At 33.0% G+C, this 15,178-nt stretch overlaps 1 protein-coding gene across 1 annotated transcript; it reads right to left on the bottom strand.

Annotated features, from left to right (window-relative positions):
- Positions 1-4,032: 4,032 nt before the first annotated feature.
- On the bottom strand, positions 4,033-8,989 carry LOC145068544 (ubiquitin-like domain-containing protein CIP73). Its single transcript, XM_079015524.1, has 18 exons — positions 8,531-8,989; positions 8,332-8,450; positions 7,828-8,122; positions 7,599-7,716; positions 7,419-7,529; positions 7,206-7,267; positions 6,924-7,004; positions 6,719-6,805; positions 6,544-6,613; positions 6,337-6,470; positions 6,070-6,237; positions 5,835-5,906; positions 5,624-5,747; positions 5,494-5,558; positions 5,215-5,373; positions 4,674-5,120; positions 4,370-4,522; positions 4,033-4,275 (listed from the first exon to the last, which is right to left on the bottom strand). The coding sequence occupies exons 3-18, from the start codon at positions 8,065-8,067 to the stop codon at positions 4,216-4,218; spliced, it is 2,151 nt and encodes a 716-aa protein (XP_078871650.1). The 5' UTR covers positions 8,068-8,122; positions 8,332-8,450; positions 8,531-8,989; the 3' UTR covers positions 4,033-4,215.
- Between the last annotated feature and the right edge of the window lie 6,189 nt (positions 8,990-15,178).

The following is a 15,178-nucleotide window of genomic DNA, read 5'->3' as shown; positions in this document are numbered from 1 at the left end:
CCATGCATGAACGTAAAGTTAGAAACTTTACGTGATATATCGACCCTAGGGAACCAGATCTATGATTTGGATGCATTAAGCCCGACTAGAAACGACTGTATAGATTTAGACTATGGGGGACTTGACGAGTTGTTCATACGACTCAGCGAGTTGTGTCGTGGTCCCCAAACCTTTTCTGATACTGAGTAAACTCGTTGAGTCTAGGAGATGACTCAGCGATTGACCATGGTTTTAAGTTATGAAGATTGAGGAATTCGACGAGTTCAAGGAGGGACTCGGTGAGTTGTGAGTGAAAGGTCTCGACTATGTTATGAAGATTGAGGAACTCAACGAGTTCAAGGAGGAACTCGGCAAGTTGTGAGCGAAATGTCCCGACTATGTGTGAGGAGGAACTCGATGAGTTCATGAAAGAACTCGACGAGTTGATGGACTAACTCGGCGAGTTGAGTCAACCAGGATGTTGACTTTGACTTTGACCTTTGACCATAGTTGACCCTTAAAGGGGTTATGAGTATGAAAGAGTAATTAAAAAAGATTTTTATGTGTAGGAGTTTGAGGAGAGTTGATCCCAGAGCCGAGGACAGTTCAACTACTTCACTATATTGAGGTAACTTACCTTCTAGTAGAAATGGTTCGAAGGCACCAATGCCAACCCAGTAGTAAGAGCTATAGTAGAGATGATTGTCTTTGTGATAATTATCTGGTATGTCATTATCTGCTATGCTTATGTGCTAGTATGCTATGATGTTATGTGATGGTGGTAGGAGGGGTAGGATAGACCCCAATACCGGTCGATAGGGCCGAAGGGGTATGCCAGCACCCGAATAAGCTAGGCAATATATGACTTATATGTTTATGTACTAGGATGCTATGTGGTAGAAGTAGGGGTGAAATAGTCCCCGGTTACGGTCGAAAGAACTGAAGGGGTAGGCTAGCACCCTGATATGCTAGGCGAGGTACCGGTCGAAAGGACCGCAGGGTAGGCCAGCACCCTGATATGCTAGGCAAGTTAACGGTCAAAATGACCGAAGGGGTAGGCCAGGACCCTGATATGTTAGGCAAGTTACGGGTGAAAAGAGACCGAAGGGGTAGCTAATACCCGGATATGTTAGACAGTATGTGTTATGTATGCTATGTGGTATGATAGGGGAACTCACTAAGCTTTGTGCTTACGGTTTTCAGTTTTGGTTTTAGGTACTTCATCCCCGAAGGGAAAGGAGCCGACACGGTAGCAACGCTTCACACACATGATTTCCCGCATATAAGATTTTTGGGATTTATACTCTAACATTGTTACTATCTTATGACATGCTTTTGAGACATATGATCTATGGTTTTCATGAAATGAAATAGCTTGATGATGTTTTCTATAAATTGTTTTATGAATCGTTATATCAAAAAATGAAATTTTTGGTCTAGAATTTTGGGATGTTACACCCAGGGCGGACCGGATAGACTGCAGACCCGTTAGGGCATATCAGTTAGGCCGAATGTCCGGAGAACGGTCTAGACAGGTTGAAGGCCCGGGTGGGCGGACCAGACATGCTGAAGGTTCTAAGAGTGAGTCAGATAGACTGCAGGCCTGGTAAGGGAAATCCACTCATATTGTAGACTCTATATGCATGTTGTTTATTTGCTATGATATGGCTATGATTTATATGATGTTGGTATTTTGGGAGAGCTCACTAAGCTTCAGGCTTACAGTTTTGGATTTTGTTTCAGGTACTTCGGATGATTGCGGGAAGACGAATGTTTGATCGTGCACCTCCTCACATTTTATGATTTTTATTACGGGATATTCTGATATGATACTATCTTGAAAACATTTTGTAATAAATAATGATTTTTAAATGTTTAAAAAAGTTTTAAATTTTCATGAATTTTATAGATGTTACATATATACAATTTATGTGTCGTGTAAAATTTACAGCTATACACATATCTAAAAATATTTTTCACCATAGCTTGTACTTTGATCCATCAATCGTCACTTTAAAACTAAGTTATTTGCTTGGAGGATATGACAACACTAGAATAAGTGGTGTGTGGTCATGATGATGAAGAGGAAAAAAGTAACAAAAATATAAACAATACTAAATGAGCTTAATATAGTAAAAGGATCATAGAGTTCAAAATCACTATAACCAAAATGGGAGGAATGGTAAAGTTTGACGGAATCCTAATGGCAGCTTGATTGGTGGTTGACACAACAGCAACAAGCAATGATTGACAATTATTGGTGCAAGAATAATGGCAACAGTAAGCACTGATGGAGGTAGAGTCGCAGGGACAATCAATCGGAAAAAAATGCACACCAACGGGAATGAGAGATGAGAGATCAAGGCCTTGGAAGGTGTGGCTCAATGCCATGTTGAATTGTAAAAGTACCTGTTAGGTTAGCGATGCTTTGCCTCAAAATATATAATACAAAGATTTACATAAAGAACGTTGTACCATACTAGATGTACAAAATAGGAAAAATAATATAATACGAATACAAGTGAGCCTTGCAAGGGTTAACTAAGCTTAACCGTCACTTTTTTGAGCATTCTGACAATGAGACAAATGAAAATGTCTCCTCAAATTACTTTTAATGTTAAAAACATAGAGATATAGAAAACATAAAATTCATCAAAACCGTGGTCATGTGTTTTAAACTCATATTACTCACCTTAATATATAGATCAATAACATAACTATTTCTTTAGTCGCTGTGCAAAATTTGGCCCGGAACCTTCGTGAAGTTCCCTTTAAAAAAAAACTATTTCCTTTACTTCAAAAAGGTTATGGAGCATGAAAAATTAATCATGATATTATTGTTAATTAATTAATAAATCCCTAGTAAAAATAAAATGTTATAAATAAGGCTTTTAAAGAAACAGTACTCATATAATGATCTCAATTTCAAGTCTAATTCATGATTATAGCTTCAAAATATTACTGGAGAGCTTCAATTAAGCTTAAGTTACACAACTGATCAAATAGTATGGATTTTCCTCGATTAAATGAAGAAGTTTATTAGGAATGACTTCAAACACCATTTGATAATATTAGACCTGACAATCGTGTCGTGTTCGGGTTGGCGTGTCGCGGGTTGGCGGGTCAAAATATGCCAACCCAAACACGACCCATTTAAATATACAGGTCACATGTTGGCGTGTCACGGGTTGGCGGGTTTGGAACATAAACCCATATATGACCCAAGAACCCATTTATTTATACGGGTTCATAGGTTGACGGGTTTGTGGGTTAGATTTGGGTTCGTGGGTTAGATTCTATAAATAAAATTAACAATTAAACATGAATAAATTCTTGATGGTTGATGCAAACATATCTAAATTTTAGACACTTAATTACTTAAGTCTTAAACATTCAAATGAAAATTAAAAACATTCATAGAAACATGTTCAATACCTCAATCGCTCATACAGCCATACACTGATACGCCATTTGATTTAGGGAAAAAATGAGGAAAATCAATTGGTTACAAACTTACTTACGAACTTATGAGTTAGGACCACAAGTCAAAATATAAATACATTTAAAAATAAAAAATATATTTTTTTAATTAAAAATATAAACGGGTTGGCGGGTCAACCCATTTATTTTTTGAGAAACCCATATATGACCCGTTTAATAAACGTGTTGGCAGATTGGCGGGTTGACAGGTTGGCGTGTTGAAAAACTCAACCCAAACCCGTTTATTTCATGTCGTGTCGCGTGTCGTGTCGAAAATTGCCAGCCCTAGATAATATTATTGATTTTCTAAACGATTGCCATTCCAAAAATTACACCTATAAACACAATAACTAAGGCCAATGGGCCACCTATTGAAGTAGGCTACGTGAACAACATTGGGTGGCGATGAAAGTTCATGTACGAATGAAAAGGTAACGAGAGAGTGTGCTGTAATTATAATTGTCACAAGGATAGTCATTTCAGGGTATACTTCCAAAACAAGATGGGGATAATTTCTATAAGGGTTTGAAGTCAAGAAAAACATAGTTGTGAGTGAAAAGAAAACAAGAGAGCTAAAGGTCAAAGGTCAAGAGTTCTTAGATTATAGTAGAGGAAGCAAAAGAGATTTTACTCTTGATTGCTTTACATGCTTTAACCAATTGCTTGAATTCAATAGAAATTAAAGAATAAAAAAACGAGCAACCAAAAAAACCATTTCCATTGTAAAATAAGTAACCAAAAAAAAATGAGTGATGATCATCGTCTATCTCCTTGAAGTCTTCTAGAAATATCACGTTTCAACATCTCCATAAATTCCTACAAGTCCCGAATACAAATGAATCAAATATGCATATAAAAGCATTAAAAAAAATAAAATGGTAGCATAAAATAGATAAAGAAAATGAAGAACCTGAGCCAACTCCTCTTCTGAACATAACTCATCAAGTGCGCCTGTATCATATGCACTGTTGTATAATCCAGAAGCAGTTTCAACTAGTGATGAAAAAATTTCTAAAGGTGGGTATTGGTCCACGATTTTTTGGGCCACATGTTCTAGATTCATCTACAAATTATAACACAAAATGTCAATAAATAACAATGTGCAAATTGCATGAAAAAGCAACAGACTTTAATTTATGTTAACCAATATAGGTAATGTAAAATCAAACATCACATTACAATTATGGATAAAAATAAAGTTGGTTAAAACAGACCTTAAAATCACTTGATCTTTCATTAGTGTTCAAACTCTTCACACTGCTGTAACGTCTATTAAGACCACCTTTTCTTGATGGAGTGGGTTGAAGCATATTTGAACTTGAACTCCCATGATTAAGAGCTTGAGAGACAAATGGCATCATTTGTTGAACCATACTTGATATATCAAGATTTCCACTCCTGGGCCCACTACGCATGCCACCTAGATCTTGATTACCATCCATCTGTTGAGCAAGTTGATTAATGGTGTTCATCATTGTAGGGTTTTGAGAAACTTGATTCATTAGATTCTTAAAGAAATCTTGAGAATTATTCCCGTTTTGATTTGAAAGTCCTGATAGGAGACCAGATAAAGTAGGATCTTGCATAACTTGATTCATTGTTGCAGATGGATCTGATTGGCCACTACCAACAACCTCTGATCTCGTTGGCCAATGTCGCTTCTAAAATCACATTTGAAGGTAATTTTAGCATATAAGTAAAAAGAAATAAAAAAAGGATTATTAGAAAAAAAATATTTTGAACAAAGGTAGACACCTTATGTTGTAAACCCCCTGAACCAAGTCCAACAGGAATGGAAGAAGCATTTGTAGGGATACTACTCCTCCCACTGGATGATGATGAAGCACCTTCTGTTTCACTTAAAGATTTCATTCTTGTACTACTTGAAACAACATTTCCAACACCTTGTGTATCCTGTTGAGAAAATACTATCTTAACAACATTCAAACAAAAGAAACGATTACATAAAGTGTATTTGATTTTGACTGTGACACTTTGACACCAAAGCCTTGACCTCAAACAATATTAACATACCATTGGAGCCTGTGGAAGATCAACATTTGCTTGATTTGATGATTCAACATTAGTTTCCCTTACTCCTGTTAAAACGATAAATATGAGAACATATATATAAGTTATGTGAAGGCAAATTGAGTTAACTCACCAGCATGAATATGTATGTTAATGTGCCTTGGGATACTTCCAATTCCAATAGGAGTATAAGCTCCAGGATTTGCATTTGCATTTGCATGACTATCAAATAGAGAATTGGTTTGTAGAGGAAAGGGCTGCAAGAAGATTGTGGATTCATTACTCATTAACCCCTTTAAAAAGCTTTTTTTTTTTTTTTTACAAGTGTGTGTATGACCACAAACCTGAACCATTATAGGATTAGGACCCGATGGAGATATATAAACAGCTGGCCCAGGGTTTACATAAGATTCAGCCTGAAATGTTGACCTTAATCAGTTCAATTGTACATGACTAAATGACAATAATTATATATATATATATATATATATATATATATATATATATATATATATATATATATATATATATATAAGTATATAACTATTGTAGTGCAAAAAAAAAAAAAAAAAAACATACAGGAGATTCTCCAATATGCAATGTGAGCATTGTACGACCAAGCTCTAGCAAAAGAGCACCTAAATGTTGCATGGCAAGCCCAGACTGCATGGCTTCTGATTGGATTTGGGTTCTCACTGTGACATCATGAGTAGAACCTTCCTCTTCCTCCAGTCGTGTTGCTGTTTTCTATAAGGAAAATTTTAGTTTATAAATCATCAGAAATATGATATAATAAGAATTTATGTAAGAATATAAAAAAAAAACATAGAATAGAGAGAAAAATACAGATAAAGAATGAACAACAGGTCCACTGAGAAGACGTTGTGCATGTCTCATAACAACTGCTAAAGCTGCTGGTGATGGTAAGCCATGAGCATTACAAGGCAATTCTGTTGCACTACTATCTGATGGGTGATGCCCTGTAAAATATCAAATAATTAAATAGGAATATTTATGTGATATTAAGAAAATAATTCGTGAGTTATTATGTACCATTTTGTGATAATGCTTGCTCCATATGGTTCATGAACTCAGTAATTGTGTTTAAAGAATCAGGAATTGGCTACAAAAACAATCCAAGAGCATAAAGTAAGGTTGTATGCAAAATAGATAAATGAACTTTTGGGTTTTGATGATTAAAGTAAAAATTTGAAAGATGATATTTTACTGTAGTAATTGTGGGTACGAGTGCTGGTGATTGAGTAGGAGTAGGGTTTCTTTCATTTCCTTGGGTAACTTGCATGGGAATGCTAAACTGTAAATAAGTACACAAAATCATTATAAAAGATTTTTATCAAAACTAAAAAAAAAAACATAGAAATACAAGAGGTGTATCAAACAATGAAACAAAAAAATGAAAGAAAGAATGTCACCTGCATATTTGGTTGTGATACGCCAATGGAGGTTTGACTTTGACCCCCTACCCCAAAGGAATTCAAAACTGCCCCAATCACCTAGAATATAAAGAAAAAACAAAAAAAAAAATTAACTATGTTTATGCTTAAAGTGGCTGAATGTATACCCTTTACAGTTTACACTCACAACAAACAAACGATTTTGATTTTTGACAAGATTCATCAACTATACAAACAAAAAGATCAATATTGGCTTCTTAGACAATATTTACAGAAGGCTATGAGAAAAGAGAGACATACCTGAGTTATATCTGAACTACCACCTTCATTTTGGGAAACATGCCCACCAATAGAATTAGCATCTAGTTCGTGGGGAAAAAAAAATCCACGTATTGGTTTAGTTTTTGACTTGATGTTTATATGTTTACACTATGATGTACTTTTTTTATTCCATATGACAATTTTGCCATAATCATAAGATTTTCTTGAAATAATCGATTAGGAAATACAAACCTGTATTGCTTTGAGTTGAAAATGTGTCATCTGCATCATGGAAGTCAGATGCGACTTGAATATCAGATGGTTGTCTAGACACTAGATGCAGTGTATGTCCACTTTCAACGTCTATAAATAGTCAAGGGTCTCACTTGATAATCACACACACATACACATAAGAAAGTAATAATAGGATACGATATTCAGAAAGAAGATCTTCATCTTTCAACACTTTGCCTCTAAAGATCAGTCGTTGGTGTTCCACTGAAAGGCCAACTTCACCAGCTATCTTTTCCTTGAATAATGAAACTGGCATCTGAATTTTGTCGGAAGAATTATACGTTTAAATCGAGGGAAATAAATGAAACAACCAATTGCATGATAAAACTGAGAAAAGGACATAGAGGTAGATAAGGGAAAGATATACATTTTTGTCGACATGAAAGCTGTGTAACTGTGAATCTAGCGTCTTGATATTAATCTCCACTGTTGATCCAGAACTTTCAACAGTAACATTACTCGTGGTTGCACCTTCGGCATCTGAAAGTTTATCTGCTTTTGATTTCAAAGTTTCATCAGAACGTTGATCTGCCACAGTTTTTGGTTCTGAACTTTTAACATCAACATTAGATGTATTCACATGTTCGTCGGAATGTTGATCTGCCATGAACAAGAATGTCGAACGAGGATAACTGAATTGATAATCCAATCTTCAAATTGACCTGTTTACCCAAAACGAGATGATAAGAAAGATAAAAAGGAGGAAAAGATACAAATGAGGTGAAATAACGAAACTAATGGTTCAAAATTGTCCCTTTGAATATGATAAACCCAACCCAATGAATACTATGGATTACAAATTGTATCACGATTATGGATTAATTTTTATACGTATCGGGTTTTGGTGTGATATGCAAATAACGTAACGTACCTTTTGTGAGGTTGGTATAGAACATTTCTTAACAACTGCGTTTCTTGATTGTATCTTGGAGAAGATGGAAGGGTGTCTCCTTCACGCCTTTTGATGGTTGAAAATAATCAGATTTTAAACTGAACAAAATATATATGAAGTTATAATTTTTAGGAAAATAATACAATCACAACAGGGTGGCGAAATGGAAACGACGTACTTCATCTCAAATATTCCATGATCAAACTATGCACCAATGTGGGGAGAAAGATCATTTAAAGATGTTGTGAGCAAAAGTGGAAGAAATCAGTTGTCAGAAATGCGAAATTTGAAACAAGGACTTGAAGCGTAAGGAATCAGTTACGATCGTATTGCATGGGTTAATGTAAAATGTATCCAAAATGGGTAACAGAGGAAACCGGGAACTGGGATCCTGCTTTCACGAAGGTGATGACCGATATGGGAGTGAAGAAAGGGGCAAAAGATTTCGATACCAGAAACGAGGTCGGAGAGGAGGAAGAAGATGGGGGAATTCAAACCTGATCAACAAGATTTCAATGAAAATGAAAATATTGATGAAGATCGGCTAAAAGAAATTTCCTGGGAAGTTGATCGGAAAAACATTCCGGACGACGAACTTTCTGGATTATCGATTCCTGATGCTTAGTGGGTTCTGAAATGTCACGTGTGGGAAAGGAATATGGGAGTACTCACCTAGACAAGTCAAGATGATAATATGGGCCATACTCACGTAATTCCCATGGGCTTAAATTCAAGTGAAATCGAGTAATCTAATCGCATTTTTTAAGTTTGTTTAAGGAAACTAGATTATAGTCCGCGTTAAACGCGGGAAACGCATAAAAAAACATATAATCATTTATAGATATTGTATAATGATTATAAAAAAATATATGGTTATTTGTATTATTGAAATGTGTAGAAAATACATTGAAAACGATAAATATATATAATCATTGAAAGATCTCTTTGTAGACATCATTTTTTGTTTTATTAGTTGAATGACTTTCCTCGTCTCATATAGTTATGGTATTTATATATTTATAAGCATTTTAATTAGACGTTCTTTGCATAATAATGTTACCTAATTTAAACATATATTGACAACCAATATACCATTTTTTCTATTGCATTAAATATTGACAACTATTTCATTTATTCAAATAAAGTTATGTAATATAATTTATAAAATGTTAAATGTTATATAGATTTAATTTTAGTATATCATCAATAGAGATTCTTTTCTAAATCATGATTGGTTTATTTTAAATTGATTATAAATATAAATGTTAGCTTTTATGTTTGTTCTTATTTATTTAGTGTTCGCAAGAACTTTGCATTAGTTTTGGCGCAACTTTGAATAATTTTAGTATATCATCAATGTAATTTGATATATCTATCAATTATATGAAATATCAAATAATGACATTCATTACTATTGTGATAATCTAGTTTATATATTGTATTTTCACTAATCTTAACGGTCTTATTTTTTCTAATAACCGTAACACTTTTATTAAATGTACGTTTTACAGATCTCCTAATATCTTATAATTTTTATCTTACTTTATAATTTTTCATAACTATGTTATTTTCAAGATTGACTGCTTTAATAGTGTTTTTATTCAGTCTATTCAATTTTATATTTCATTGTACAACATCATCGTTTGTATGTATTCTGAAATTTCACTTAAAAATGCTTAATGTTTACACCTTGATATTAATTTTTTTAATATACTCATGTAATAATTATGGAATATATATCTCATTTTAATTAACATTCACTTCCTTTATTATATCAAATTCTTCATTAAACGGATATACTTTTGGAAAAATAATAATTATAATAGGGCAGCATTATCTAAGACGTAAATGTTTGATATACTTTTGGAGAAAAAAAAATTAGGATCGTTAAAAAAAATTTATATAAAGAAAATACAAATTTAAATTTGTTGAAATTATGGATGAAATTACTGGCGAAAATTTATTTTGGAGAGAGTTGTATTTTGTAAGGTATAATAATATTACAAAATTTGAAATATCTATATTTGTTGTGTAAATTAATAAATTTTATTGTTACTATACAAAAATAAAAAAGCAGGTTGATATATTATACAAAAACATAATAATTTCAATGATATTTTAAAATCATGCCAAAATTAACCGGATTCTTATGACATAAAAATTAAAAAAAAATCATAATCATCTATAATATATAAAAGTAACATTTTCGTAATTAATGTCAGTTTCCAAGATAGTTAATTTTTGTTTTGTTAAAGGTACCTAATATCTTTTCATGTTTATTTGAAAAGTTTCAGAAAAGTAGTTAACTGATTTCATGTAATTTGTGACAAAGAAAATCGAAATATATGAATAAATACATTTGATATAGGAACAAAAAATAATCGAAAAAAATATAAAAAACGAAAGAAGGTACTGACCTTCTAACACACAAGAGCGAATGTTTATAGCAGAGAATGATGATGGAAGTTATAAGCAATATTAACGATGTTGTAGGAGAAGGTTTGAAGAAAAGAAACGATTGAAAATAAATGTGAGTCGCGGATTCAATGATGAATCGTATATGTATGTGATAATTTGAATATGATTTTTCGGTATTAATGATTTCCTAATAAAAAAAGATTTTATATTAATAGTTTACTAATATAAACGGATTTATATTAATGGTTGATATTAAGGCCTTGATTGAAATGATTTGTTAGTAATATGTTTTTAAAATTGACCATATTAAAATCTTCATAACTGAAATTTCAAGATGTAAAATATGGAAAGCTTTTATTGGAATTAAATACATTCCATTTCAACGAATATAAGTTATTGATTGATGATTGGAAATCATTTATTGGAAGTAAATATATTCCATATGGGGAAGACGATGTCAGCAATTTGATCTAAGGGTGGAAAAAATAAGATTGAAATACAATCAATGGTCCAGATTATTTAAGATGATGTCATAAGGTTTCTCTTTTAGTAATATTTAAGATAATTTTTTTTTCTTAAATTTTTATAAACAAACTAGGATGTCTCAAAGACGGAACCGAGAGGATGATTGAGATTTTCATTTAAAAACAACTTTTTGGTTTATTGGTATTTTAAAAAATCAATAAGTCAAAAAAAATATTTAGCAATATATAAAAGACTTTTAAAATAATTTTTTATCAACCTTTTAAAAATGAAATTCCAATAAGTTAAGATTTATAATTTTTCAAAACTAACTTTTTGGGTTTTAAAAGTCAAATACTCATTAAAACATATATAAGCTAAGACAAACATTTTTTTAAAAAACAACTTATTGATTTATTGACTTTTCCTACCACAAAACCTAATCCCTTATATGAAGTTTTGAGCTTTAATGGTGAAAATGTCAATTCACTAGAATGGTTGAATTGATCAACGTATGCCTTGATTATGATGTTATTGAGAGTATTTAGAAGCTTTGAACAAGCTTTATATGTGATTTTCATGGTGAAATCCATACATAGAAAGTTAGGGTTTGAAACCATACCTAATGAGAGGGTGAATTGATGTATTAGAGATTAGAGTGTAATGAATTAGGTAGTATGTGATGCTTAATTTATTAGGTAAAGTGGATTTAGAGGTAAAGATGAAATGTTAGAGCAATTAAGCTCTTAATAGGCCAAGACAAGTTCTAAGGGACATGATATGTTGTATGAATATGCCTTGAGCAAAGAAGATGGATCAAGGTGCATCAATTGAAGAATGGAAGCCAAGGGTAGTTAATATTAACTAACTAACAAGGTGATTTAGAGTTCACTCTCTCACTAGATTATGTATGCATGTTACATGTGTTTATGTTATTATGTATGCATGTTTATATGCTAAAGGTATTTTGTTAAATATCAATAACTCATTACATGAAGATAGTGAATGGTTATATGAATTATAACCTAATGGATGATCATGTGTGTATGAGTAGATGTTAGTGGTATTGTCTTAAATACCTAATATATATATATATATATATATATATATATATATATATATATATAATGTAGATAGAATGTGAATTATACGATTAGATGTAGATGGTATTATGTTGAATACCTACAAGATGTTAGATGGAGATAGATTATGATTATATGTTTATAATCATGTAGATGAGTATGTATGTATGTTTAGAGTATGTAAGTGTGGTTAAAGATAGTGTATGTAAGTTTGGTTGAATATAGAGTATGTAGGTATGGCTAGATATTGATGGTATTGTGTCACATAACCATCATATATTAGATGGAGATAGAGTTTGGATGCATGACTAGATGTGAAGGGTATTATGTGAAATACATATATGTTAGTAGATAAAGATTTACATTAAGTACTTAATGAGTTAAGTACTAGAGTACTTGTAATGTAACGCCCGTAGATCCGGGCTAATCAATTTGGAGATAATAGGGGTCGAAAACGACTTTTTGGTAAAAGATTATTTAGAATAAATAATCTTAACCAAGTTGTAGGATATGTTACAAGGTTTCCATACATATAAAGAACGCCGAAAATCGAGTTATAACGAACAAGTTATGGCCCGTTGAAGTTTTACGGCAAAACCGGCACGACACGGAGTGACGTAAATAGTGAAGTTACGATAGAAGACTTTTTGGCCTTAGTAATCTAAAAAAAAGTCATAGAATATGTTAACCTGAGAGCGTTCATAAAAAGAATGCCCAAATCTGATATCGTGTGAGGAAGTTATGATTTTTCTAAGATTTGGCTTAATAGTGCATGACCCGAAACTCGAATTTTAGTTCGACCGGTTTTTGGCTTACGCGACCTAAATGAGAATTGAAGATCTCATTAATAGAAACTCAACGGTAAAAAGACGGACGAAAACAGAGTTTGTATGTATAAGTTATGAATTTTACGCGGACATTTAACAATATAATCTCCTCGTACTGTTAAATTTAAGATCGGTCGAGAATTAGCCGACGGAGTCAAAATGCAAGTTGTAGATCTTATTTTTACCTACGCGTGGATATAAATAACGTCAAAAACGGAGGTCGTATGTGAAAGTTACGGATTTTAGAAGTCGGAAGTGTGTTGTGCGAAAATGGGTGATGTGGCACAATCTTGGCCATTGCTTTCTCCCCAAGTCTTGCCACTAGTTGGTGACATGTGGCACCAAGTTCGGCCATTTTCACCCTACAAATAGAACCTCTCTCACCCTCATTTTCTTCACACCTTTCCCATTCTTTTTTCTCTTTACTCTCTCTCTCTAGAACCTCTCTCTAGCCCCGAAACCCCCCCCCCCTCCCCCCCGAAAAGCCTAGGGAACCTCCCTAGCACGAGGCGGAAGCCCCGGAGTGCTAGACGGCTCCGAGAAGAAGAGATTTTCGGCTCGGGAACGCTGCTCCAAACAAAGCCCAGTTTTCTATAAAACCCGCTCTAAGTGAGGTACACCTACGCTATTTTTAATATAGCTTTTATTTAATTATAGTAACGTTATTATGAACTTATAATAACTACTTGGGCTATTATTATGGGTTATATAAGTATTGTTTAACGCTTATATAATAGTAATAATAGCTAGACTATTAATTAGTCTCGGCGAATAATAGACTAAACTCTAGTAGTAATAATACTAGGTTTCGTCGAAGGAAAATTGAATCGTTAAAAGCGAAGCGCTACCCGAGTTTGGAATCATCACTTTAACAAGTGAGTACATAGTTACTTTTATCTTACACATAGATATGAGGTATTTTAATATAAATTACGTGATATATGTGCATATCGTCTGAATACTTGCTGTCTATGCTGGTGAAAGATTTTTATACATGTTTTAAATTATTTAAATTGTATATGTATTTTATATATACAAATATGTTGGGTATGACATGGGTCGATGAATGATGAGAGATAAAAGATGATGTGAGTAAACATTGGAAGCTATAGACTTAGTGCCTAATAAACATTGGCGGCTATGGACTTAGTGCCTATTGGACAAATACCGGTAGCTATGGACTTAGTACGTGATAGGAATTCGTAGCTAGGGACTTAGTACCTATTAGATAAACACTGGTAGCTATGAATTTAGTACCTGATGAATAAACTATAGCAGCTATGGAATTAGTGCTTTACGAACGAGCATTGGCAGCTATAGATTTAGTGTCAGTCCTATAACCTTGGAAGCAAGGGACTTCGGAATAAACGAATGCATAATAGATGACTCTTAGGAGAGATCCTTAAGAGTAAAGAAGATAATGGGGATGGGTAATTGGGTTGATTGTTTGATTATTTAAACATAATAATTATATTATTGTGGGTTGAAAACCCTATGTACTCACCAGGTTTCCCAACCTGACACACTCAGTTTATTTATATCACAGGTGTTGATATGAAGTCACATTACATTGAGAGATTAAAGAGATGTAGATCACTAGTGTAAATAAATGTAAGTTCCGTTTATGCTTATGTTTATGTATTGACGATGACATCCTAAACGTTTTAAAATGAATAAAATACGTTTCTTCGAAAATGTTTTGATAACGTATTTATCGTGTTTTTTTTCTGGGAACAAATTCCGCAACATTTTTATGAAAAGAAGTACTCTGATTTTTACAAAGCATAAACAAAATCCGTCTTTTCTGGCCGTGAAAAATGGAGATGTCACAGTTGGTATCTGAGCATTAGTTTAAGCAAACTAGGAATATGGATTTATTTCTAGACTTAAACTTAGAATGCTAAGCAATGATTGTGAGGAGTGTGTCTAATAGATTTAGGTAATACACCTGAATAGACACAAGCACTAGCTTATTTTAGGAATGATGCCTAAATTGCTTTTACGTGCTAAATGATTTGTTATGCTATAGTTTGATCG

The sequence above is a fragment of the Lactuca serriola genome, chromosome 8, assembly GCF_051521515.1.
Source record: "Lactuca serriola cultivar US96UC23 chromosome 8, Lser_US96UC23_V15, whole genome shotgun sequence".
NCBI lineage: Eukaryota > Viridiplantae > Streptophyta > Magnoliopsida > Asterales > Asteraceae > Lactuca > Lactuca serriola.
Note: the sequence above shows the minus strand (reverse complement) of the source record. Positions and strands in the feature narration are given on the sequence as shown.

Excerpts from the sequence above, each read along its gene's own strand:
- LOC145068544 (XM_079015524.1), bottom strand. The coding sequence starts at position 8,067 with ATGGCAGATCAACATTCCGACGAACATGTGAATACATCTAATGTTGAT. Across the intron at positions 6,238-6,336 it reads CTGTTGTTCATTCTTTATCT|AAAACAGCAACACGACTGGA; the intron begins GTATTTTTCTCT and ends TTTTCCTTATAG. Across the intron at positions 5,748-5,834 it reads CTAATCCTATAATGGTTCAG|CCCTTTCCTCTACAAACCAA; the intron begins GTTTGTGGTCAT and ends ATCTTCTTGCAG.